Source organism: Yarrowia lipolytica, chromosome 1C (assembly GCF_001761485.1).
Source record: "Yarrowia lipolytica chromosome 1C, complete sequence".
NCBI classification, from domain to species: Eukaryota; Fungi; Ascomycota; class Dipodascomycetes; order Dipodascales; genus Yarrowia; species Yarrowia lipolytica.
In genome coordinates, this window is record NC_090772.1 from 2768688 (window position 1) to 2794541 (window position 25854).

General features: G+C 50.2%; 10 protein-coding genes across 10 annotated transcripts; 5 read left to right on the top strand and 5 right to left on the bottom strand.

Moving 5' to 3' along the window:
* Positions 1-1337: 1337 nt before the first annotated feature.
* On the bottom strand, positions 1338-1940 carry YALI1_C27706g (uncharacterized protein; the record flags this gene model as incomplete). Its single annotated transcript, XM_068282495.1, has 1 exon — positions 1338-1940. The coding sequence occupies one exon, from the start codon at positions 1938-1940 to the stop codon at positions 1338-1340; it is 603 nt and encodes a 200-aa protein (XP_068138596.1).
* A 766-nt stretch (positions 1941-2706) lies between these two features.
* YALI1_C27713g (uncharacterized protein) lies at positions 2707-4692 on the top strand (the record flags this gene model as incomplete). Its single annotated transcript, XM_502026.3, has 1 exon — positions 2707-4692. One exon carries the CDS (start codon positions 2707-2709, stop codon positions 4690-4692), a length of 1986 nt encoding a protein of 661 aa, XP_502026.3.
* Positions 4693-5919: 1227 nt separating this feature from the next.
* On the top strand, positions 5920-8928 carry YALI1_C27746g (uncharacterized protein; the record flags this gene model as incomplete). The annotated part of the gene is made up of 1 exon (XM_502027.3): positions 5920-8928. The coding sequence occupies one exon, from the start codon at positions 5920-5922 to the stop codon at positions 8926-8928; it is 3009 nt and encodes a 1002-aa protein (XP_502027.3).
* Positions 8929-9983: 1055 nt separating this feature from the next.
* Positions 9984-10382, top strand: YALI1_C27786g (uncharacterized protein; the record flags this gene model as incomplete). Its single annotated transcript, XM_068282496.1, has 1 exon — positions 9984-10382. The coding sequence occupies one exon, from the start codon at positions 9984-9986 to the stop codon at positions 10380-10382; it is 399 nt and encodes a 132-aa protein (XP_068138597.1).
* A 2182-nt stretch (positions 10383-12564) lies between these two features.
* YALI1_C27812g (uncharacterized protein) lies at positions 12565-13515 on the top strand (the record flags this gene model as incomplete). The annotated part of the gene is made up of 1 exon (XM_068282497.1): positions 12565-13515. One exon carries the CDS (start codon positions 12565-12567, stop codon positions 13513-13515), a length of 951 nt encoding a protein of 316 aa, XP_068138598.1.
* A 144-nt stretch (positions 13516-13659) lies between these two features.
* On the bottom strand, positions 13660-14721 carry YALI1_C27834g (uncharacterized protein; the record flags this gene model as incomplete). Its single annotated transcript, XM_068282498.1, has 1 exon — positions 13660-14721. One exon carries the CDS (start codon positions 14719-14721, stop codon positions 13660-13662), a length of 1062 nt encoding a protein of 353 aa, XP_068138599.1.
* Positions 14722-16546: 1825 nt separating this feature from the next.
* On the bottom strand, positions 16547-20449 carry YALI1_C27891t (uncharacterized protein; the record flags this gene model as incomplete). Its single annotated transcript, XM_068282499.1, has 1 exon — positions 16547-20449. One exon carries the CDS (start codon positions 20447-20449, stop codon positions 16547-16549), a length of 3903 nt encoding a protein of 1300 aa, XP_068138600.1.
* A 2-nt stretch (positions 20450-20451) lies between these two features.
* YALI1_C27912t (uncharacterized protein) lies at positions 20452-22596 on the bottom strand (the record flags this gene model as incomplete). The annotated part of the gene is made up of 1 exon (XM_068282500.1): positions 20452-22596. One exon carries the CDS (start codon positions 22594-22596, stop codon positions 20452-20454), a length of 2145 nt encoding a protein of 714 aa, XP_068138601.1.
* A 426-nt stretch (positions 22597-23022) lies between these two features.
* Positions 23023-24368, bottom strand: YALI1_C27922g (uncharacterized protein; the record flags this gene model as incomplete). The annotated part of the gene is made up of 2 exons (XM_502033.3): positions 23023-23517; positions 23799-24368. The coding sequence occupies 2 exons, from the start codon at positions 24366-24368 to the stop codon at positions 23023-23025; spliced, it is 1065 nt and encodes a 354-aa protein (XP_502033.3).
* A 334-nt stretch (positions 24369-24702) lies between these two features.
* On the top strand, positions 24703-25527 carry YALI1_C27933g (uncharacterized protein; the record flags this gene model as incomplete). The annotated part of the gene is made up of 1 exon (XM_502034.3): positions 24703-25527. One exon carries the CDS (start codon positions 24703-24705, stop codon positions 25525-25527), a length of 825 nt encoding a protein of 274 aa, XP_502034.1.
* Between the last annotated feature and the right edge of the window lie 327 nt (positions 25528-25854).

Here is a 25854-nt window from a genome sequence, read left to right on the forward strand (position 1 = left end):
AGCGACTTGTTTACAAGTACGAGAAAAGGTACTGTTTCAGTCTAGTATAGATCTTGGGAAACGGCCTCGCTACTATAATGGGAAGCACAGGAATTTCACAACTGGTTCACATGGCATAGCCTACCACCATCTATGAAAATGACAGAGAGTTTACTTGGTCTTCTTTGAGCCACGTCGTGTGCCACCTCAACCTATGATAGCTGAACCAAACAGGGCGATTACACCCTCCGAACTCGATATTTATTAATTCATTTATTTATTTCAGCAACCCACCTCGGCCTCTCAGCTGGTCAAGCCCGTGGAACGTCTCACATTGGATCTGCAAATAGATTTACATCCAACGAGCTGCATTCCATCTGTTTTGCGTCATCTATAGACAGGAACAATCCCATCTGTTCACTGTAAGAGACTTCGTCAACCAGTCCGACCCGCTACCGCAACAATTGAAGCTACTGGAGTCCGTGGCATCTTCAAGGGTCGTCCAAGGTATTGGAGTCTGGAAAGAAGACTCTGAGGAAATCTCATCTCAGACATGCTCCCACAAGATATTGTTGATGTGATAAACCAACATGAAGACGATCCGAAAACCCAAGGATCGCCCAACCCTGTCTGATCCCGAACTCTGGTCCGTGAGATATACGACTTGACGGTAAACATTGTTTTCGGCTTCAAGTGCTCTCGGATCCCCGCTCTCCATCGATTGGAAGTCAGATTGAGGTCAGTGGAGCGAATGACGACCCAGGACCTTGGAAGAAGGCGCAACTAACTCCCCAGAACACTCAAGTATAGTAGACATGGAGCCCTACTCAACCTCGAGAAACGCGAGCAAGGAGCCAACTGCAACGTAACCCACGTGACGCCGAAAGCAATGACCAAAAGGAGCTGAAGAACGAGCTCAAGATGTCAACACGAACGAATTGCCAAACTGTCTGAGAAAATGGAGAGTAGAGATGATACCAAGACAGGTGCGGCAGTTGCCATCCACAGCAAGCACCACTACAACAGACACGGCTCCAACCTCGATTCAGACTTGTGAATGGGTACGAGAAGCTGGCTGCATGACTGTCAAGCTCATCATAAGTGTGACTACAGACCGGACTACTGTACCGCAGACATGCCAACAATAGACGTACCATGGATAGTGGAGATGATATAAGACTAGGACTTTCTAGACCAACATAGCTACATGCGCGCTCCTAGACACTGATACTCACCCAACTTACTTAGCACGAAATAACCAATAAATTACATTACAAAATCAAACCTGTAGTCTGAAGAGCGACCCTCCCTGATTTCTCCTGAAGCTCCTGGGTCGAAATTAAACACAATCCTTCACGTTAGTCCTCGTCACGACCGCCTAGAACGTCAGCAAGCTCGATCTCGGGGTCCTGACTGTCTCCACTGGCCTCGCTCTGTTCACTCATGCTCTTATCGAAGCTGTCTTCAGCTACCTCTTCAAAGTTGAGTTCAAAGTCGTCAATAGCAGCAAACTTGGCAGCCTGTTCTTCCTCGAACATCTTCAGCTTCTCGGCCCGCTCCTTATCAGATTCACGTGATCGATGTGTGACACGATCGGACTCTTCCTCAGATTCAGACTCCTCGGGCTCTTCGCTGTCAGACTCGCCGTCTTGCCGGTTCCGTTTTCTAGCCTCCGGAAGTAACATGAGATCCTTCTCAATCTGGTCTGTCGACGACGAAGTGTTTGATTTGTCGTCGCTTTGCTCATCACTCACGTGATCCTCCGCGACCTCAGTATATACCACAGTCTTTCGTTGTCGAGAACTGGACCGCCGGGAGGTGGTCTGGTTTTCAACATTGGTGATCGTGGACAGGGGAGTTCGAATCTCGGTGTTGGCGACGACATTTTCGGCCAATTTTTGCTCCACAAGACTGTTTTCGTCCGTAGCAACAGCCTTGCGTTTTCGGGCGGGTCGAGGCATGTTTCTAGCGTGTTTTATCAAGTGTTGTGCAGTGGAGATAGTTGTAGGTGAAAATCACGAGACGCGTTTCAATTAAGTTGGTGTTTTGGGTTTGACTAAATGGCACTGAGCGCGAGCTATCAGGGGGAAATACCAGCCGGGATGTTGAATGAATGGCACCATCGGACTCCCCCGTATCAGGGCTACAACTTGGTATTACTTTTGCAATTTCGATTTTCGGATGCGTCATCATAATTTTCGGATTTTGCCCAGCAAAAGACTTTGACTAAACTTTCAACTATCGGCTTCAGATTAGCTAACTAAGTAGGAAAGAAAACACTCGAAACCACATCCTTGATAATACCTCAGGAAAGAGCTTCACTGGCATGAAAATGGAAAAAAGCCTAGAAATGCTATCTTCAAACACATGTGTAACAATTTGGTTCAATCAGAACGTTTCCATATCTTGATATTTGAATCTCAAAACTGTTCAGTCATCGGAACCCTAATCCACTGAGTCACCATGGTGAGAAAACGGGCAACAGTAGCATGTAACTCAACGTATAACTACGCTAGAGAGATTTTCGAAGAAGGAATCAGGTATATACAGAGCTCCAGATAAATTACCGGCTTTATCCGTGCAATATCTGTCTTGGGGGTCCCACAAGAACCTGTCCAGATGCCAACAGCCAGATTATATCATCACCCGTGAACTTTATGCGGGACATACATACCTCGGTTGATTGAGAATGATGGTAACTAGGTCCATTTTTTGGTCCAAATTGAAATGTTGCAATGCGAGGAGGGTTATAGTCACCTGTATAGCGAGTTTTACAAACCTCACAGCCCTGCACCCCCCACATCACCCCCTACTACAACCCCCACTTTGGCCGTTGAACCTTACTTGTCACTTCTACATAAAGCACAGGCTTCCCCACTTAACATGTCTCACAACACCCCGTCCAACAGGTCTACAATGGTGTCTGAAACGAAACACATGATCCCTGTGGGATCCCAAGGTGCGGAGCTCGCTGGAATTCTCAACGAACCGCCCTCGGCCGTCGACAACCCCAATTTCAAGACCATTTTTCCCCCCAAGGTGGTTCTGATTCTCCATGGCCAAGGAGGACACAAGGACTACTGCTACCAACGCATGTTGGGACAGGAGCTTCCCGGAGAGAATGGCATGTGGACCTTCCGACTCGATTTCCGAGGTTGTGGCGAGTCTACGGAGGATGATCACCACAAACTGAAGGACGTGAACTGGCCCGAGTACAAGGTGACTAAGCCGATCCGAACCATCAAACGGGACGCTGAGGATATCGAGGCGGCCGTGACGTGGCTCCAAAAACGTGGTCTCACCGTTTGTGCTTTGGTGGCACACTCCAGAGGCTGTTTGGCAGCAATGGAGTGGTTCCACAACGGCATCAACGCCAATAAGTTTATTGGTAGTGGCGGAAACACGGTGCTGCCGGCCTTTGTCAATTGCTCGGGACGATACAAGACCCACGAAATTTGGGACAAGCTCAGAGAGGGCTATGGATACACGTGGAAGGAACACAAGCAGTACCGGTCTGTGGAGAACTTTGAGGGCAAGTACACTAAAATGCTAGTGAGCATTGAGGAGCCTACGTCGATTGCAAACACAGACATTCCAGGTCACTGCAAGGCGTTTAAGAACGCAGGAGGACACACACTGACCGTGTTTGGGTCGCGCGATCAGGTGGTCAATGTGGAGGATGCTGGACACTTTGCGAACGCCCTTCAGCCCCGACACCATCTTTCCATCATTCGAGATGCTGACCATAACTTTTACGGTGACGAGTTGCCTGCCGAGAAAGGCGCCGAGCCTGGAAAGCGACCCAAGAAGGTCAATTACAATCCTCGAGTAACCAAGATCATCATCGACTGGCTCAAATCCGAGGCTTTCCACGCCAGAGCTCTCAATGACATGGCCACTATCGGAACTGTGACTCGGTTTAAGGATGTGGATGGTATCGACAACTTTAGAGATTATGGAGGGTTCCAGCTCGATTCGAAAACATCAATCATCCAGGGAGTTCTATACCGATGTGCTGACTTGCGAAGCGTGACCTCTGCTGGCGTGGCTACCATCAACCAGCTTGGAATCAAGGCTGTGTTTGATTTCCGATCGGAGATTGAAGTCACTAGAAACGGTTTTGGCAAGGTAGATGGCACCGAGCGTGTCCATACCCCTGTCTTCAAGAGCAAGGATCTGTCTCCTGAAGCTCTTGCTGAGCGGTACAGAAACTTTCTGGATCCCATTGAGGGCTTCAAGCGTGCCTACGACGAGATTCTGACTGTCGGAGGCCCCTCTTACGAAAAGCCGTTGCGGTTTTTGCTTGAGAACCCCGGTACACCGATGATTGTGCATTGCACCGCTGGCAAGGACCGAACTGGTGTCTTTTGTGCTCTGGTTCTGCGTCTACTTGGTCTGGATCACGACACAATTTCTCGGGAGTACGAGCTGACTACTTTTGGACTCAGAGAAGCTGTTCCTCGACTGATTGAGGCTCTTTCTACCGAACGGGCCGAGTGGAGCGATCCTGCCATGGCGGAGAAAATGGCTAACATGCTGTCTTCTCGGTACGATTGTATGATGCAGGCACTGGATCTGCTTGAAAACAAGTTTGGAGGAGCGGAGAAGTGGATCATGGACAACTGTGGATTCACAAAGGAGGATATCGAGACGCTGAAGAAGAATCTCATTTCTCCTGTGGAGCCTGGGTGGGAGTTGAGCTATAAGATGTAGCAAGGAGGTCCTTCTGAGCGAGTATCTCAGCCCCGTCAGGCATCCCCTTTCACAGCACCTGTATGAAGGTGTACTGTGGTTTAGACGTATACATATATATAATACAGTTGTTAGATGTTAGATGACCGAATTCAGTAGACAATAGATGCGCGATATTGTCCCAGTGTAGTATAGTCTGGGTATAGCCTGTACCCTACGTTATCACAATGCGTCTCACTTCCATCAGCATCGAAAATTACAGTGTAGAAAAAAATTGACATTTCTGACACTTTCAAAAGAGATACTGTAAAAGATGGTACGTACTTGTACCAGAACGACATCATCTACATCAACCACTCTCAACCACGGAAAACGATCGCATAGACGTCTCAAGCCAAGGTTAGGGCTTTGAATGCCACGGAATCGCGCTGTGTAGCGCCACCAAAACGCCCTCAGCACCCAGCACAGACGCCGCACCATGCACCAAGCGCAAATACTCGATCAGTCATTGGAGCAATGCCCAATGGGGCGGCAGTAGATTTGGGCCGTTTCGATCTTGTACGTTTTGGTTGGCTTCGTATTTCACGGGTGATCGACATCCAGTTGAACATTGCTTGAGGCAATTTCCCTTAAACAAGTGACAATTTTTGCACAGATAATTTTTCGTCTTTTCACACCCACTAAATTACCCATCACTGTATTGTACGGTACAGTACGGTGATTATAATTAGTGTGCCTGTGTCAGTGTGAGATTTAAGGTTTTCCAAGTGTCGTGTTTTTCGACTGTCTTGAAGTGGACATTTGGGTTGACTGAAAAGGTCGAAAATTCGAACAGAAGGTTGTAAGTTGGTCGTGAGTATAAATACCACGTTTAATCCCAATCTGGAAGCTGTATCCCGACGTACAGCTCCTCCAGTTTCCAGCCATTCGCCCCCCGAAGTCTATCCTGAACAAACCTCCCGTTCTGTTTAGGTTTGTGCACAAGGTTACCGGGGAAACGGTTGCAAGTGGATACGAGATGTGTGGAGAATCAGGGCGGGTGGGGATGAGGCGGAGGTGATGGTGTTGGCAGAATGGGTATGGTGGTGGGATGGTCACGTATGGGCTGTTATCGGAACGGTGTCAGTCTATTTGACTCGGCTCTGGGCCATCCCACCACCACATCCACGCACTGTACACATTGCTGTACAGAGGTGACCTGCAGTCCGCAAAATATCTGCAAGAGGAAAAGGAGGGGGATATATATATATGTATATATATACAGATCCGAATTGTTTGTGTCATTTGCAAGTCACGACACTGATAATATCACCAGAGCACGACAAACCAAAAATGATCATCACATACGAATGTCAGACGCCAGACAAGCCGTCCACGGTGCAGTTGGCAGGCGACTTTTGCGACTGGCAGCCCCAGAACATGACTCCTGAAGAGGATGGAAACAAGTACACGTACGATTTCGACCCCGAAAGTGGCAAGAAGTACCTGTACAAGTTTGTGGTAGATGGCGAATGGGTGCTTCAGGACGGCGTTGCGACGGCTACCACCGAAGATGGTGCTGTCAACCATGTCATTACAGAGGCCGAGTCCTCTGCTGCTGTTGCCAAGCGCAAGAAGAACCAGAAGAAGAAGGCCAAGAAGAAGGCCAAGGCTGCTGCCGCAAAGGTCAATTCGGATTCCCGTTCGTCCTCGGAACCCTCCTTCACTCCTCCTCCCACTGCCTCGTCCGAGACCACTTCCATGAACGCTTCTATGGCTCTGGATGATCCTCGGTGGGTCATGGTTGATCAGGCAGGCGCCATGGTCATGGATCTGAACAAGGCCAGCGGTGAGTTTGATGATTTGGATGCATTGATCTCTAGTGGAATCGCCAATGGAAGTATCGGTAATGACCCTGTTCCTGTGGTGGATAAGGGAGCCAAAATTGAGGAGGTTGTTGAGAAGGTTGAGCCGAAGGCCGAGGAGGTTACTACTGAGATCGAGGCTGATACCAAGGGGGAGGATGAGGAGGAGGTCAAGGAGGCAACTGCCGTGGATGAAGAGCCTGAGATCAAGACTGATGAAGTTGAGTCTGCTGAAGCCAAGCAAGCAGAGGTTGAGTCTGCGGCCAAGGAAGAGTTTGAGGTTGAGAACACCATCATTGAGTCTGTTGAGCCTGCTAAGAAGGTCAAGGCTGAGCCTGAAGTTGAGGAGGCAAAAACTGAGGTTGAGGAATCTAAGCCCACTGACAATGAAACCGAGGTTGCTGAGATTGAGACTAAGAGTGAAGAGTCTGTCGGGGAGTCTGTCAAGGAGTCTGTCGAGGAGACTACTGAGGACAACTCTAAGAACTTTACTGAATCCGACCAGGTTCTTACTGATGAGTCCACTAAACCTACCGAGATCGAGGTAGCTAACCCTGAGTCCACTGACACTCTTGATACTGAGACCGCTGAGTCTGAACCAGCTCGAACTGAGGAGCCTCAAACAGATGAGACTGAAGTTGAGCCCGAGCTTGAGACTGGAGTCGTGGCTGATCCTATCGAGGAGAATGCTGCTGAGGTCGCCGAGGCCATTAAGGTTAAGGACGATGAGTCGGAGGTTCTGTCTAAGGACATCTCTGAACCTGTCGAGGAGGTTGCATCGGAGCCAGTCTCTGAGGAGCCAGTCTCTGAGGAGGACGATGAGTCGCAGGTTCTGTCTAAGGACATCTCTGAACCTGTCGAGGAGGTTGCATCGGAGCCTGTCGAAGAGGAGCCTGTCGAAGAGGTCATCTCTGAGGAGCCTGTCGAAGAGGTCACCTCTGAGGAGGCATCCGAGCCTGTCGTCGAGGAGGCTACTCTTCACGAGACCCCTATTGAGGAGGCTGCCCCTGGGGTTGAGTCTGAGGAGCCTATCGCTGAGATTGAGTCTGTCACTAAAGAGGCCGAGGCTAGCGCTGATATCGAGACTGAGACTGAGGCCACTCCCGCTGAGACCGAATCCGAATCGACTGCACCCATCGCAGCCAACGAGCAGGTCTCCGAGGTTGCTGAGGTTGCTGAGGTTTCCGAGAAGGTTACTCTCATTGAGGAGGAAGCTGAGACTGTTCAGTCTAGCGAGACTGCTGATAATTCGCCTCACAACTCTGGCGAGCCTACTCCCGAGCCTACCGAGACTGCTGAGGCTATCGAAATCGCTGAGAAGGAGGTAGCTTCAGAATCGGCGCCTATGGATAAGCCTGAAACCGAAGAAATTCTCGAGTCCGAGCCCGTTGATGAAGCACCCGTTGTGACCGAGACTGCCAGCAACATCATTGACGAGACTGAAGCTCCCGGCCAGGAGTCTGAGGCTGCAGGTGAGTCTGAGGCAGTGGAGGAGCCCAAGGCTGTTGAGGAGACTCGCGAGGAGACTCCTAGTGAGTCCCATGAGACTACCGAGCCTGTCGCTGAGGTCGCGGAGAAGTTTGTGGAGCCCAAGGTTGAATCTGAGGAAGTTGAGCAGACCGAGGAGGTTAAGGAGACTGTCCCCGTGGTCGTTACAGAGGAGACAGTCTCCGTTGAACCGGTTTCTGAGTCTCCCACTAACCCCGAAAAGGATGAGGTACCTACCGAGGCGCTCGTTGAGACTTCTACGGAGCCCTCTGTGCCTAAGATCAACGAGACTGAGATTGTCGACGTGGCCGTTGATGAGTCTGTTCAGGTTGCTGACGCCACTGCTGACGAAGCTGAGGTGATTGAGCCTGTTTCTGTAGCCCAGCCCGTGATCAAGTCTGCTCTCGTCCAGGCTGGGCCTGAGGTTGAGTCTGTAACTGAGGTCACTGCACCCGAGCCTGAGGTTGAGACTATTGGCGACAAGTCTTCTTCGGAATCTGCTGTCAAGGTCACCCCCGGTATTGCTGCAGCTGTGCCTGCAATTGCAGCGGCCGCCGTGTCTGCAGGAGCCGCAGTTGCCGCCGTGCCTTTTAGCAAGAATGAGCCTTCTGTTGATTCCGACGCTGTTCAGCCTGTTCCCCCGTCTTCTGCAGGATCCGAACGCATGGTCACCGCAATGTCCGAGCCTGTGACCACTGATGAGGCTTCCAAGGCTAACCCTGAACAGACCCCCCGAGCCAGAAATGTGTCATATGGCTCGATCGCCGAGGCCGAATCCGACGCTGGTTCCGACGTTGAGGTGCCATCTAACCAAAAGGCCGTAAGCGAACACCGGGGTATCTTTGTGTGGCTTTACGAGGTCATTCTCGCTGGTATTTTCAGCAAGTTGACTTCTCTTTTTCGGCGACCAGAACCCAGCAACTAAGCAGCCGACAAAACTGTAACTAAGCGCGCCGATAGACCTAAGCACCGGCGTACAGAAGCAGCCAGCCAAATCATATAATCTGAATGAATGATATCCAATGAGTGATGTAAGATATGTCTACAGTGTTCGTGGGTGCATGAGACAGCGTATGAATGCACGGTTGGTACATTCTTACTGTACTTGTATAGCTATTGATTATGTATGAATTAGCATAGTATCTGGACGAACTGGAGGAGGAATCTACAGAATGTACTCACACCTGTATGAATTGGTACAAAAGGCCTTGTAAATGGGTGCTGCCACCTCCATGAACCTCTTCACTTTTGTGTTTCTACAAGTTCAATTCATCGCGTATAGTATGCTTTTTCTAGATTGAAATTTCAGCTGGTGCAGTAGCCCCTTTTTCCGCATTCCCGTTTATGACGAGGCTTCCTGCCAGGCCCGTACCTGTATTTACTTTTGCGATTTACTTTTTCATTCTATGGAGATATTTGAGGGGAATTGATGAGCCGCACGGCTGGGGGTGGTGCTAAAACACGCTGGAGCGGCGCTATTGGAATTCTGAAAGCGGGATTTTGTTTGGAGCAGCCAAATTGGCACCATTGAACTTTTATATCTCCATGTTTACCTATATATCCTCTGGTGATTGTGTGGTGCTCCATTTTTACATGTACGTTGTTCTCGCGACCTGTCTCGTGGCGTGAAAGTTTATTTTTGATGTCCGAAAAAGCCCCTCCTTTGGTGTTCTCCCATTGGCCAATAATCTCGGACATTCCTCCCTGCGGCGTTTAGCGTCCCAAAACAGCACCGTCGGTGTTTATTACCCCCGTTGGGACTTTTTCGGAGCCAATTTAGCTTAGCTCCCTCATTCCAAAGTTCCTATCATGCACCGATAAAGTATAGACGTTGGGTGCATCGAGCTAGAGACACGATCGGTGAAATATCGCTCAACGATATAAATACCGGCTCCAGCCGTCCATATTCGACATCAGTTCTCTGACACACACTCACACAAACTCACAAACACTCACACTCACACACATCCCTCTTGAACAATGTCTGACGTTGAATCCATGCACTCTGCCCACTCCGAGGAGGAGTCCTTCGACCACTCCAAGGACGAGGCCCCCGAGCACCATGAGGCTGCTGCCGCCGAGGAAGCCCCCAAGCCCGCCGAGGAGGATGACGACATTGTTGTCAAGCCCGAGCGACTGTCTCGAGACGAGTGGCTCAATTCTCTGGATGCCACCTTCCACTTTGGCTCCAAGAAGCACCAGTCCATTCCCGATGACCTCAAGATCCCCATTGCCATCTGCTGTCTTCCCAAGGACAAGCGGCGATTTGTTATGGCCAAGCTTGCAAAGTGCCGACGACAGGTCCCTGTTGATGAGGAGGAGGTCAAGGCTCCCGTCGAAGAGAAGAAGGAGAAGAAGCACGCCGCTGGCCCTGAGTAATCAAGGGCGTTTAGATTGCATTAACATAGAATAGAATACAGGTTGGGTTTTAAATATAAAAGCGAAGCAGTAGAAGCGGAATTGGACGAATGCAATATGAACAGACTGTAGATATTCTGAATGAATTGCACAGCGAGGATACGACCATCATGTTCAAGAGGACCACTTCGACTGCACTCCTACTTTTGGATAGATGTATCTCCTGGACCAGGACCCTAAGACTGTTCACCTTGATTTACTCGGTGACTGTACTTGTACATTTCTCTTTGGTGAAGATGAGCTTCATTCAAAACACTTCTGTCGTGACGACACGGCTAAGACGCTAAATCGTCCTAGTGCGAAACTCTCTGGCTAAGATCTTACAGGTAAATACTTTTAGTGAGACAGATGATCTTATGAGTATTGCTTTTAGTGAGTCTCAAGATATGCAGTTAGCCGTGTGCTGAAAGAAGCCGCTAGTGGTGTTGAAATTAATAGCAAGTCGATTTTTATGGGCTTGTCAGGGAAGAAAAGCTCTCTCTTGCTACTTGTAGTGTGATTGACATACCTCCATCTGTATTGTATGTTCTACCTTTTGTGGACATCTGTCGGGGCTGGCTGCTAGCAGTGTCACCTCAGCTAGTCCGACCAAGGACATACAGCAACAACACTTGTATAGGTTGATGTCTTCTGAACCATTTTCAGGATGACACGTTCCTCACTCAATGCTGCTTCTCTCAGACTTGATCCCTTGTCATTTTAATGGTGGATGACGGGTGTCTTACTCACAACCAACTGGTGTATAACAAGGACTGCAAAAATTCGCCAAGAATCATCTGATCTAAACATGGGCATTCTCCATCTATTGTCTATGGGGACTGTAGTGTGACTCATGCCATGATTAACGGGAACGCGTGATAAATGGGTGGCTAACAAAAGTGAGTGGATATCGCGGAAACAGGGAGATAATAGAGACAACACATGCGATTGGGAGAAACATTTCGTATAGATCTAGAATCGGTCCTAGCAAACGATCTCCAACTATCACCGCCAGACTATTTGTCATGGAGCTAAACACTCCTGTCTCTGGTGCCAAACCATAACCATGTACTCATCCGAATATGTAACCCATGACTGACGGATCAAAGGCTGTTTTATCGTAGACGAGCTCTTGGGTCTCGAGGGCGTTAGACATGTTTCCGATCGGTGTCCGAGATGCTAGATGTGCCGCCTCTAGCCGCCGGAGAGTGGGGTTTGCACCATATCTGTAGGTATGTACAGCTCCAGTTGTTGCTGTCACCAACTTCTTCATCTAAAAACCCGATCCTGGTGTTATGGTACCCCAATTCGGCTGGACTAGACACCCGCAGCAAGTGTCTACGCCCATTATGGCTTCAATTAGACTACCGAATAAGAATATCATAGATTCTTGTGTTATTACTACGTTCCATAGACAAACCCATTCTGCCAAGAAAAAAACCATATGCAGCTGACCAATTGCCGAGGTCTGGGGTAGACACAGTGCATGTCGATTATGGGAGGCAAATCTGTGCTCAAAACACTTTCAATCGGACCTCAAGGATATTGACATACTACAGCTCGCTTCTAGGGCCGATTAGTCATCAGGAACACCCCTAACAGCCAACCTAACCACCGTTGAGTCCAAATTTGTGCTTGAACTTTAATAAATTTCATGCGGCGTACAACTTGCATCTGAGACGCTTCCTGCACTTCACGCAACCTGCATTAACGCGCGCCCCGAACTCAAATACGCGGAGTTAAGAATGGGGGTGACAAGAGAAAATACCGTCATTTTGAGGACTTTGTGGATATTTTACAATATCGGTCGGTTATTACCGACCCACTGAGTATAATTATCTAGTTTAAATTCTAATAAATGCACTAATCCCCGACTTGAGCGCATATCGCTCATCTCGTCTTTCCGTCTACAATGGCCGGAGATGCAAAGTAGATTTTTCAACGGTGTCTGCGAGTAAGGAAGAGGGATTCCGTGTGACTCAGCTCTTGGCTCACCGTAGCGCCGTACACTGGCTCGCCCATAGATTGTCCCGTATATATATTGCACTCTAAGACCTCTTGGTACACAGCCGCACTTAGTCAGAGAGAGTAAAACACCTCACCCAAGGATTAACCATCAATCCCTTATCTACAGTACAAGTACTGATACACCAACACCACAGCCATGTTTGTGCTCACCAACTCCAAAGCGGTGTTGCCATATCTGGGCGACTCGGAGGTCGTCGAGGACAATGTGGAGGGTCTCCATCTCCCCCCTCCAGAGGACGAACTACCCTCCTTCACACAGGCGATCCAACAACTAGCGCATGAGTCAACGCCGTTCTACCCGGCCATCAAAACCACAGACACAGACCTGCTGCAACTGGAGGAGCCGTTGACGATTGAGCTCGTGCAGAAATGTCCCCTGGGGTCCGGCACGCAGTCCACCTCCATCTGGTCCACCCAGGTGCTCAGCCCAGGCACCCATATGCCAGACATGGTCAGTTCGACACTCCGAGACGTGTGCATTCCCATCCAAAACTCCACTCCAGAATCGGTCCATGGCTACCTGTCGTACTCGATACGAGTGTCCTATGTGGCCAGGCCCAAGAGCCGCTTTTTGAAGAAACCACAGAAAACCTCGGCTTTACTGCCTCTCACGATCCTCAGAAACGCCCCACAAAGTGATACAGATACAGACCGAGGAGCGCGCTATCTATGGCCCCAAAGAGCAGATGTGACCTTGCAATTGCAACACTCGAAACTCGTCAATGATATCATCAACCTCAAAATGCACGTGACTCCCCTCCAGGATTATCTCCCTGAAAAGAACGCCATCAAACTGAAAGGAGTCGAGGTGATTCTGACTCAACAAACAGGTTCAACCACAAGCACATATCCTCTGTTACGAGACATGAATCCGCCCAAGACTCTCGATTACTCACTAACCGTCAAAAATCTGCCTCTCAACTCATCCACATCTCCCCAGCATCCCTACCCGGTATCTCACCTGGTATCTACAACGCTTCGGTTCCAGTTTTGGGAAAACAACAAGGTCAAATATTACGATGTGCGATTCAAGACCAAGGTGTCTCTCAACCTCAATGGCGACGCTCCTCCTATTTATGCCACTTAACTAATTATCTTTTTATGAAATGAGAAAACTGAGAAGCTGCCGTAGAGATCATGTAACGCCCCCTACGTAGAGCTTTGGATATGGCGATCGTTAATTATACAGAATCTAAATGGTATCGTGAGTTGTCATACGTCGTAGGTATGATCACTTTCGTCCCGGGAAGGAGCCGTAACCAGTGGGAGCAAAAGTGACCAGGTTTCGGTTCAGATACTGAACCTCGGCAGCCACACCACCAGGAGCATCGTAGTCAGCAGTGATGACAGAAATAGAAGAGTAGCAGCCCCACTTGGTGACCACATCTGTCTCATCAGGCAAGAAGCAGTCACCGTTGAAACATGCCCGCAGAGCGTCAGTCTTGAGGTTCTCGTCTTCATCAAAGACTCCACTGGTCTCGTTGAAGATAAGCTTGTAGGTGGCCGCTCCTCGTCCGGTCTGACGGGTGAAGATGGGCTTGGGGTCCACACACTTGCCAGTGGGATCAATATCTCCAACGTTGGGGAGGTTGACAGAAATGCCGACTCCGATGGGAAGCACAGAGGGTCGGCCCTTGGCGTTCTCCAGCAGGTTCTTGACAATGGCAGTGGAGGCCTTGGCGTAGATCTTGTGGGCAGAAGTTTCGGAGTTGGAAGCGTTGGCGTAGTAGGTGTGGTCGTTGTTTCCGGAGAAGGCCACTGCAGGAACTCCTCGAAGAATAGAGGTGTACATGGCTCCCTCGGTTCCAGACAGAGTGTAGACGAAGGGGCCGAGGTTCCAGCCCTCGTTGGGTCCGGAGACAACGAGATCAACAGTAGTGTTGGGGTAGAACTTGGGCAGAGCGTAGTCAAAACCGAACGACACGGCGGCTCCAGGAGTGCCGTCAAAGTACCAGATGTGATCGTCTTTTTCGTCGTGAGCCCAAGAGGGAGCGCCAGCGGGGGCAGTCTGCCACTCGGCTCCCTTGGCCAGAGTAGCATTGGTAGGCAGGTTGAAGGTACCTCCAGTTCCGGACTGTTGCACAGCAGGAGCAAACATGAACACGTTGTAGCCCTCCTTCTTGAGAGCATCGTAGAAGGCCCGAATGTTGGCAGAGGCCCAGGAATCGTCGTTGGTAACGACGATGGTGGTCTTGGAGTTCTCGTGGGGAACCGTGCTGTTGTGGGCAGTAGCGTTGGTCTGGGCCAGGGCCAGAGAAGCCAGACAGGGAACAATGAGAGAAGACAACTTCATTTTAGGAGGAGTAGGCGCTTTGTTGATTGGGCGGCAGTTAGTAGCCATCCAGTGGGGTTTATATACAGTTTCACGGTCCATTTATTGTCCATATCCGGAACCCATCAGGACATCCTATTTGATTAGGCCATCGATTGGTTTCTTTGTCTCGTTTAGTCTCTCTGGTCTCACCGACTAATCTTTTTCATCTTCAGGTCCACCTGCATGTGTGCGTTTTATCTGATCGGATCGTGAAAAGGCATTGACAGAGACAAGACATTGACACAGTAGGGTGGTAGATAGAAATGACTGTTGTCGCCTTTCTATTCATCAATTGAAGTCCAACACGCCCCACTGATCCTGTATTTGCCTACATGCCTCCCAGAGCGAACTAACTCAAGCTCTTCGGAGCTAGAGCCGCAGATTATCAGATCAATCTGCCGGAACTGAGACATGACTCGAGAGAATAAGAGGTGGTTGGGAGCAGAGCAGTGAATCATGGCCCGGAAACTTGGCACGTGTGCAGCTGAGACATTATTGCATCCGTGGGGCCCAGGAACATGCTGTGGTTAGACGCCGTTCCCTATCCACTACGGGCACTGGACGTCGGTGGAGATTCTAGTGAAGGAGGTGTCATTGTTGAGACCTACATCCAAGGTGCATTGAGGTGAGATATGGACATTAGTGGCCTTCAAGTTTCTCCACTCGAGGCGAGGTACTGACCGACACCCAACTCACCCCCGCCCGAGCCCCCGTGTAGCCGGACGCAGAAAAGTTAGGCCATGTCGATCCTCGACTGTTCCAGACCATCTGATTACAATCTCACAAAGTCAATGCCGCATTAGCCGCCGTTGAAAATTAGGCGTTAACTGAATTGGTCGGGCGTGGACTGGGATGGTCGTTGCAAAGCAGTCTTGGACAGCAGCACTGGGGGCATCAGTCAGTCAAATTACCGGCTGAGACGGCCTTTGTATCAATTGCCAAAGGAGGAGTTGACCTCCCTTTCGTCTTCGCAACAAGTAATATCTTGCAATTAGTACTCACACTTGGTGAGACAGACTAGATGGCAGGCGTATTCAATCTTCGGGACAGTCAACAAGCTAAAAGTAGGCCGAAAGGAGTATCGAAATGACCGCAACAACTCGGTGATCCGAATCTGCTCGTTCTACCTGGTGCGGACATCTACCATCTAACACCATGGAACCGATTAGACATTCGCATAAGAGACAATGTGCATCTATAGACGAAATCGCCTTGTTTTTTGATTGAAAAACAGATGAACAACAACAATGCCAGTCAACAGAAGACGTTATGAAGGGCTAAAGATCGGCAATAGCTACATTTTATGTACTGCAAAGTATCCAAAAGTGGTCTGCGTCGAGGTTTTCACAACAGAGTACTGGTGAACTGCCCAACAGTATGTACATTTTTTTTTTTTTTCTGCATATACATTCATTTAATTATAACTTTGCCGTGAAAGAATAACCTTTGAAATGAATGTACGCTTACACGAATATTACTAATTAAACACGTTTAGTGTCATGGTCCAACTTGGCACGTACCTATTTCCAGTAAAAAAATCATAAAAAAACCTGGTTCAGTCCGTGTTGTATGTTGGTCCACATAGCTTCGCGTGTTTGTTCGTTCATCGGGAAAACGCCACTCCAGTCTCCAGTTCTCTAATCTCAATCCTTCCATTGCCCTCTTCATTTGCATTGCCTTTGAAAACTTCTCCTTGTGGTTCTTCTTCGTCATTGGTTTGGTTCTGCGTCCCCTGTGGTGACTACGCGCCCTGCTACGCTGTTCTCTCGGTGGCCTCGGCCGCCTTTTACGCTTGCTACTGTGTCTACTCTCGCTCATCGTGAAGTGCTGGCGGTTGTCCATCGTAGAAACACATCTGGGCTTCCTTCAGGAATTGAAGCAAACCCTGTTGGACATGTCCCAGGGTGGCGTCGTCCCCTGAGTACCGGAGGGATCTCTCCATCTTCCAGATCCCATAAGCCAATTCCCGCAGATATTTGCGTGTCTTGACTTGTTGATGTTTCCGGGGGGCGTCACTGTTCACATGCCCTGGGAAAGAGGGGAGTACTCCACATTTCGACTCGGTAAAGATCCAGTCCTTTAGAGAGTCCACTGACGGAATCTTCATCCTGGTCAACATGGAAAGAAGAACTTCGCACTTGCAGAAGATATGCTCGTGCAGATCCTGAATGATGGCCTTATCACAGAGCCCGCATCCTGGATTCTTCTTGGTGAAAACGTGGTCGTCAGGGTATCTCCATTTCACGAGCGGAAGTCGAGATATCCGCATGAGGTGAAGAACTTGTGCTTTGTTGGCGTCGGCGATGTAGTGTTTTCGAAGGTCATGCATTACCTCCTGCCAGACCATGTCGTCAGAGATGCCCCCGTAGTCGCTTCGTTGAGTCCACTTCTTCGGTCGTGCAAGTGTGTGTGGGAAGTTTGGCAAGTCGGGAGACGAGGTCTTGTGAAACATGAAGTTCTCTAGAGTAAGTGGTCCCATGCTCCACCGGAGGTGGTCGATTTCCGCTGTGGACACCATTCTGACCGGATGGTATCGTCTCGCGGCTGCGATGTCGACGTGTGCTTCCCGGAAAGATTCTGCTGCTCTCACGTTCACCTGGTTTCGTTCCCAGATTCTGTGATTAACTGTGTCTGTTGTAGAGGGCTCGTGATCTTCTCGAGGGTTGGCATGTTCCGCGGTGAGGGGCTTGTTGAGCTCGAAAGAAGCTCTGATTGCGTCTCGCATGGTGGGGGAGGCTGCGTAGCCCCAAGCTTGGCCTGTCGGAAAGCGGCAGTCGACGCGCTGGTGTGGCTTTTCCTGTGTGAGACTGTGAGTTCTGCTGTAGAACTGGAAGGTGCAGTCCCAAAGGGCCGGCGATGAGCCATGGAAGAACCTGTAAGCCCGAGCGGCCTTCAGGCACACCATGAAACGTCCCATGTCCCGCAGGTTCAGTCCTCCTCTGCCTACCGGAGTTTGGATGAAACCATTGCTGAAGGTTTTGCGTGTTTTGTCGGGTGATAATTTGTTGATCTTGTCGCACGCTAGTTCGTTCAGCTCTCGGATGAAGGTGTTGTCGATCTGGCTGACGTAGGGTCCAAGGAAATTCAGTTTCGAGAAGAAGTAGATGTTGATCATCCACGCCTTGCTGTAATAGGGGAGACCCCATAGTGAAAGGCGTCGCAGCGACTCCTTGAGGTCCTCCTTGATCTGAGCGTAGTGCGTGTCCAACCTTTCGCGATTTCCGAAGTGTACTCCGAGGTACCGGAAAATGTTGTCAGATGTCCGGAGCGTCGGGGCCTGTCGTGTGTTGTTGTCGGTTGGCCAGGTGGCGTCAATTGTTCGCTGCCATTCTGCGTCAATAAAGGTTAGTGGAACAAAACAATCGGGGGGGCCGATCTTCTGAAGCACCGTCTTTGACGGGTTTAGTGTGAGGCCTGAGACCCGTTGGAAGAGGCAGAGCACTCTACCAACCGTGGCCACGTCCTGGATGTTGTTGAGGAACACCGCTATGTCGTCCGCGAAAGCCGACACCTTCATGTGTCCAGCTGCCACTGCCTCCGGGTGAGTAGGGGGTTGTGGCGGCCTGTGCCCAGTGGTGTGGTGGTGGGATAGTGGCAGGCCTGGGGCCAGTCCAAACATCTCTCGGTCCAGACGACGCACAAGTGCGTCTACTGCGATGATGAAGAGGGTTGGAGAGAGAGGGCATCCTTGTCTCACTCCGATCTTGATGCGGACTGGGCGAGATAGGACACCTCTGATGTTGATTCTCGTTACTGCGTTCTGTTGTACAGCTAGGATACGGTTGATCATCAGTTCCGAGACACCCACATTTCGAAGCGTCTTTATCACCCAACTCTGGCTGATAGTGTCGTAGGCTTTCCGGAAGTCCAGTGATCCTACGACCCAACCCATGTTCAGCTGGGAGTAGGCGTTGCAAAAATGATCCATGGTGTCGAGATTGTTAGTGATGTGTCGACCCGGTACGAAACCGTTTTGGGCGCCGTGAATGCTGTCCGGAAGAATGTTCTGGATGGCTTTGTTAATGAGCTGTGTGTAGATCTTCACCTCTGTGTTGATCAAAGAAATAGGCCTGTAGTTGGAGATGTCGGCCTGATCTCCCGACTTGTACAGTAGTTTGATGATAGCGGTGTTGCGTTCGGTGCTGATGGGCGAGTCGGCTCCAGCTTCGTTGTAGACGTCCGTCATCAAGTCCCCCAGCTCATCCCAGCAGTCGCGGTAGAACCTGTACGGGATGCCGTCTGGCCCTGGCGCGCTGTTGTGCGTAGACGCCTTGATGGTATCGAAGATCTCCTCCTTGGTAAAAGACGAGTCCAGGCTTGGGTTAGCTGTATTCACCCTCCGGGTTTCTTCGGGGAAGAGGTCTAAAAAGGCGCTGTCGTCGGTGTCGTTGATATCGGCAGCTCTGTCGAAGATGTTGTCAAAGTATCGAGCTGAGATGTCGCAGAGAGAGGAGGTGTCGGTCTTCACTCGGCCTTGGTGGTTCCGTAGGGAGTGGATCTCCATCTGTTGCTTGGATTGTTCGACCCGAGCATGGAGCATCGGGTATGGCTCGTTAGCTGGGTAGGCTTGCCAGTCTGAGGCTGTTGCCATGAGGGCCTCGCGGCGTCTGTTGTCTGGGTGGTTGGAATCTCGAAGTGCGCGGTTTTTGGCTTCCTGTTGGATGGTGACCTTAATGTTTTCTTTCAGGCATTGCAGCTTCAGGCTGGGCTTCAAAGGACCATATCGCTTCAGAATGGATTTGACGTGGAACTTGAGCCAAGCAATGTACTCTGTATCAAAAACCCACCAGGGCATCCTCCAGGTGCCTGGGCCTCTGTCTTGTCGCTGGGTGAGGTTGCCAAAGTTAAAGACGAATTGGACCGCGTGGTGAGAGGACTTCGTGATGTTGTGACCCTGCTTGTTGGTTACCAGTTGTGTGGATTTGATCCACTGTGAGAGTGTCGAAGAGATGTGCAGCTGATCCAGGCGCCTGCCAGCTCCGCGGCTGTTGTTGGTGTGAGTGTAGAGGCCTTTTCTGTGTTTGCTGATTAGAGTGTAGGTGTCTAGTAAGTCCCAGTTAGCTAAGAAGTCCTTAAGGTGAGTCGTCACTTTTTCGCCAATCCTGCCGTCGTTGGAGGCGACCGCGTTCCAATCGCCTGCCGCTATCAGGGGGTATTGGCAGGGATGGAGGCGTAGATAGTCGTCTAGTGACTGGTAGAACTGCCGGTTAGTGAAGGGGGAGGCTCCCTGCTCGTTTGGTGCGTATACGTTGATCAGCGATAGGTGTCTGTCGGTGCCTTTGATGTGCACGTCGGCCAAACACAGTCTGTTGTCTAGGGCTGGGAAGTATTCAAAAACTGTTGTAAAGTTTGTGATGGTGACGTTGTCGGAATAGACTAGCCCCACGCCGACGCTTCTATTAGAAACACCAGCTGTGGAGCCGAGGAGGGTGTAGTGTCTGCCCCCCGGGTAGGGCGAGTTTGAAATGATTTGTTGAGCGGTTTGTAGGGAGGAGTCCACCCAGTTCGTCTCTTGAAGAAGGACGAGATCGGGGTAGTGAGTAGTTCGAATAATGTTTACAATGGTGTCGGGTAATCGGTTAAGCGCTTCCGCCATCTTAAAACCGCCGATGTTAGCCGTGATGACTTTAACATTCGGAGATTTCATTTTGGCCTGGGTGCTCTTACATGGGGCTTTAGAAGGGGTGGTAGTAGAGGTGAAAGACATGCTTACTGGTTCTGCCCCGGTCGGAGCATTGTGTCCACCTCATGGAGAGTGGTCACCCTAGGGGGGTTCGGGGGACTGTTCGGGGGTTCTACAATCTCGTCTACCGAGCTGAGTGTCGCACCGTCGTGGAAAACTTTGAAGTGGCATGTAGACAGGAATGTCGGGCACCTCCCGTCAATGAACTTTGCTACCTCCTGAGAAGGCAGCCAGCAGAGTCTGTTCTCCGACCTGTCCGGGTTCAGGATTTGCACCGGAACCTCGCTCGAGGCGGTCTGGAAGACCGCAATGTGCTTCTTGCCGAGCGTGGTGTGAGAGGGCTCGCCAGAGAAACTGGAGGTGGTGTGCCCTCCTCGGGGTCGGCCCTCGTGGATACTTCCGGGGGGGGGTTGTGTTTGGTTGGTCGTGTTGGGACTGGTGTGGTCGTGGGGAAGGCCGTTGTTGGTGGCCTCGGTGTTAAGCGGGGTAGCGGGGGGAAGAAACTGGGTGACATCAGGGGCTACTTCAGGGTGAGCAAGTGCGTCAGGCTGGGTGTCAAAGCCGTTCATGGATACGTCAGCCTGTTCCGTTTCCTGGTCGTCGGGAACTGTGTCTTCCTCGGAGGCGGGGATGTTGATGGGTAGATTCTGAGTTCCATGCTGCTGGTTCGTAGAGGGCAGCTGGTTAGTTTGCTCGGTCTCTTCGGGTGTGTCCTCTCCGGTTTTGTCGCTCAAGACTTCAAAGTTGTAGTAAGATCGGAGGGGCTTCTGACCGGTGGGTTGGGGGGACGTGTCTCGAGTCCGTCTATGTCTAGGGGACTTAGTGCCGACGGTCTCCCACTGGTGAGTAGCAGGCGTGTGGTGGAACTTGCGAGTTTGGACCGGGGGCTCCACGGTGGATGGGGCATGGATGGAAGCAAGGGCTTTACCTCTCTGTGGGAGGGTACCCTGGTGAGCGCGGGTGCGGAAGATCTTGGGAGTGACCATGTCTTTCTCGGGGCAGGCCTCCCGGATGTGCTTAGTGCTCTTGCACTTAACACAGATGTTATCGCCGTTGGCGAAGTGCATCTTGATCAACTTTGAGCCGGTAAGCCTAGCCTTGGTGGGATCCAGGTTGACGAAGAAGTCGGGGATGGTCTGGGGCAGGGTGGAGCCTAGGAGAGCACGAACTGCGATCACAGGACCCGAGATGTTCTGATGGTTGGCAGAGGTCATCAGAAGGGTGCCACTCAAGAGGGAGGAACCTGGAATGGCCTGATCAATGTCTACGTCGAACTGGTTGAGAATAGCGTTGAGGTGGATCTTGAAAGCATCCTCCGTCTGACGCTCCATCTTCATGTACGAGGGTAGGTTGAAGTAGTAAAGTACTCTTCGTCCAGCAGGGTTAGCCGAGCCCTTCCTCATGATGCGATAATCTTGAGTATTGGCCTCAACAATGAGACTAACTGTCTCCAGAATGACAGCCATTCGTTGTTCGTGGGGGTCAGTGAGGGCGTCCGACGTCAGGTAGTGCCAACCATTTCCCACTTGGTAGCAGTCTTCAGGGTCCTGTTCTAAGTTAATCTGGTCGATCAGGTGGGGGACGATGTCTAGGTTGTGCCTGGACAGGTCAAACTCCGCCAGACCAACCTGACCCTTGATCTCGTCGAACTTTTCGATGACGCCCTCGAGGACACTGATGGTGTCCTTCTCGTCGACTTCAGCGGCGTTATCGAGGTGCTCGAGGAACATGGAGATAGGAAGATTCCAATCAGGGGTGGCGGAGCGGTCAAGAGCTCTTCGGAAGAAGTTTTCCTTGCTGGCTACATAGGACACGTTGAAACGGCCGGAGGTATGCCTACCATTCGGCGCCGCAAGGGGCTCCGAAATTCGCTCCTTGTTGAGGTTGAATTTGAGTGTGGAGGGGTTCGATGTCAGGAGAGCCTTGACTTCGGCCTTGCTCTTCCAGGCGTTGAGGGTGATATTGTTGTCGTTTTTTTTGTCGTTTTTGTCGTTTTTGTCGTTTTTTTTGTTGTTTTCATCGTTTTTGTCGTTTTTTTGGATTTTTTCAATGTCGGTTTGGTTGGGGGTTTCGGTTGAGGTGGCTCCATCACCTCGCGATAAATCAGGAGGTGGGGGGTTCGGAGCGCCCAAGGAGTTACCCGCCGAAGCTTGGGCTTGCGCTGTTTCCATGGTGAACGTTTTTTCTGGTCGCGCTCGATTAATAGCTCTGTTTTGTAAACAAACACGTACATACTGCATACTGTACAGTACATACAGTTACATGCAACTAAAAAGTGATCTAAATAAGACCTCAATAGATGAAGCCGTTGCATCGGACATATACAACAACAACACCGTTCAAATCACCATATGTCTCCAAGAGAGGATCATTTCTGCTGATTCCAATACATCTGCCCATTGTTCTTCAGACTCCGCTTAATTCCCTCCACAGATTCCGACGTTTCCGATAGTTCCCGAATTACATCCCTTTCTTACTCCAAAACACCCTTACATCCCACAGCTTCCCAATTTATGACATTCCCTCATCAAAATAGACGTAAAGCAATGATATTCGTAATTATGTGAAAAGCACCATCCAGCAATCCCTCAGACATCTCATCCAATCATCATCTGCTGGGCCCGGGCACGCGCGTTGTTGAGAGAAGGCCGGGCTGTGTCACGCATCCGTCTCTCAATGGCCACGGCCCAAAGAGCTCCGCCAGTACAGTTGGTGAACGCAAAAAGAAGTCCAAGGAACGGAATCGACTCCAGAGCGCCAGCAACCATACCAAACCCGAGGTACTGGCCCCGTCGCACCCGTGTGAACTGTTCCACGTCGGCTTTGGGCATCATCTTGAGCTCAAAGTACCGAGCGTGTGCGTTTCGACCTCGTCGGGGAGCGTTGACCAAAATTGCAACAAAGGGACCGATGATGGGAATGAAGTGTAGAAGTACAGTGACTGTCAGTCGGACCAACCATGTAGGAAATACCAGGGTGAGTGGTAGATGTTTGAGCAAGACCTTGACTCGCGTCTGGGGCGGAGGCACCGGAGTGGGTCTTCTCTGTTTTCCAGCAACGACAATGTCGTCAAGTCCTTCACGGGACATGATCTGCGTTAGTGGGTATCAGGGGTGGTGAGTGAGGGGTATACATAGACCAGCCCGTGATGCAATATGGTGTTTCAGAGACAGGGGGTGTATATATCAGAAGAAATCAACAGGGTATCGTAACTAGTAAGGTTATCATTGGTGCTGGTATCACATGCTGTCATTGTCGTCGTGTCGTTGTGTCGTTGAGTCGTTGAGTCGTTGTGTTGCCTCTGTTGGTTTCCAGTTCACATCATGGTATCTCACTCGGCTGGTATCTTTTTTGCATCATCAGGTATACTCACGCTGTCAAACAGCATCTTCATTGGGGTGGGTAACAAGAACATATCGCCCAGAATGCCAGCGATTACAGTAGACTGCTGAAGAAGGGCAATCCACGCGGTGAACAGCCCTGTGGGACCGTTGAAAAGGAAGGCAAACGCGGCCGAAATGGGGTAGAAGAACAGGTACATGAAGAAGAACACGACCATGGTCAGCACTATCTGTGGCAGGAAAATGGTGAACAGGTAGGCCCACAGAATGGGATGAGTAAAAAAGTAGTAGATCCCCATGAAGGGGTACATGAAGGTGCCGCTGATGATCATTCGCGCAGGTATCAAGATGGGCGACGCGGCGATTCGAATTAGTCGAGAAGACGCAAACCAAGTTTTCGAGAGGTTGGTGCGGATCATGAGATGAGGAAGAAAGATGTAGGTTAAGTATTTTGAGTGGGACAAACACAAACAAGTGCAATGGGGGTGGATGAGGGTGGACTTTAATGCAACTGAAAATGACATAATAAATACAGAAAAATGATGTTGGGTAATTTTGGACTTTTTAAAAATTATCAATATTTTTATATATTTTTCTGTCATTTTTCTCACCCACCAGAAAGACCTTTCATGTCCACAAAACTCTCATCAAGCTTTTCGAGGATCAACTGTTACTATTAAGTATTACTTAGAAGCGTGATAAGGAAACACGAAGATCCAATTAGCAGCACAATTTGTACCGCATAATAACTAAATAAGAAAGTAAAACGTATTTTTGGTCCGTCAGTAAGCAGATTATATAATCAGGTACACAGTCTGTCACATAACTTCCCCATTTTAACACTCCTCAATACCCTCCGGCTTTCCTCAGTTCTACCCCAGAAAGTTTATACTCAGAGCTTCTTCCTCCTCATCTCGCTCCATCCACCACCACAACATGTTCTTGAGACCGCTACAGAACTCCCAGAGAGTGATAAACCCACTCGTTCGAAAGTACTCAATATCCGCGTCTTCTCTCTCTGGAAAAACCGCTCTGGTGACCGGCGGTTCGGGAGGAATCGGGCTAGTCATTGCTAAGAAGCTGGCAGCAAACGGAGCTCGAGTGATCCTGCTTGCTAGAGATGAAACCAAGTTGAATGGAGCTCTGGAGGAGCTGACACACACTCTTAAGGATGAGCAGACACAAAGGGATATCACACAGACCGCCCACAGCACGATATCTTACGACATTGCTAAAGCAACGACACCACCAGAAATCGACTTCAAGATGGTAGATCTGCTCGTCAACTGTGCCGGAGTCACGCAAACATCGCTGCTTATGACCACCAAAAACATTGACCAGATCATCGGCACAAATCTCGCCGGAGCCATTAAAATGAGCCAGTATGCCATGCGTCCGTGGATGAAACGAAAGTCGGGCTGTATTGTCAACATCTCCTCGGTTTTGGGATTACGTGGCCTTACAGGCGGGTCTACGGTCTACAGTGCAGCCAAGGCTGGTCTTGTGGGCTTCACGAAGGCTCTCGCGGTCGAAGTGGGCGCTAGAGGTATCCGTGTCAATTGCGTGTGTCCTGGACTGGTCGAGACGGAAATGACACAGAACGTGACTGTCCAGAATGGGTTTGCGACACCTCTTCAGGGCATGGGAAAGGATAATTACGTATCTGCTGACTCGGTGGCCGACGCTGTCCTCTACCTTGCTGCTAGTGAGGAGCAGACCGGAAGCATTCTCACCATAGACAAGGGCTTGTCTGCGGTATAGAAGGTAGATACCTATTAATTGCACGTCTTCGAAAAAGTATTAACCGTCATTGATATAAGCTACAGTGTTATATACATTGATCCACCATTCTACTTATCACATACTTCAGACCTCTGTCGCCTCTCTTCGCCTCTAGCAGCATCGCTGATCGATCTCCCCATTCACAAATCCAACCAGTATTCTTCCCGGGGATCTCATTATTGAACAACTCCACTCCTTGGGATCCCGAATGCCTAGCTTTTCAAAGTCGCCAGGGTCCAGCAAAAATAGATGACGCAGATCTACAACCGTTCTTTTTCTCTCCTTCAGGTCCACCAACTGCATGCC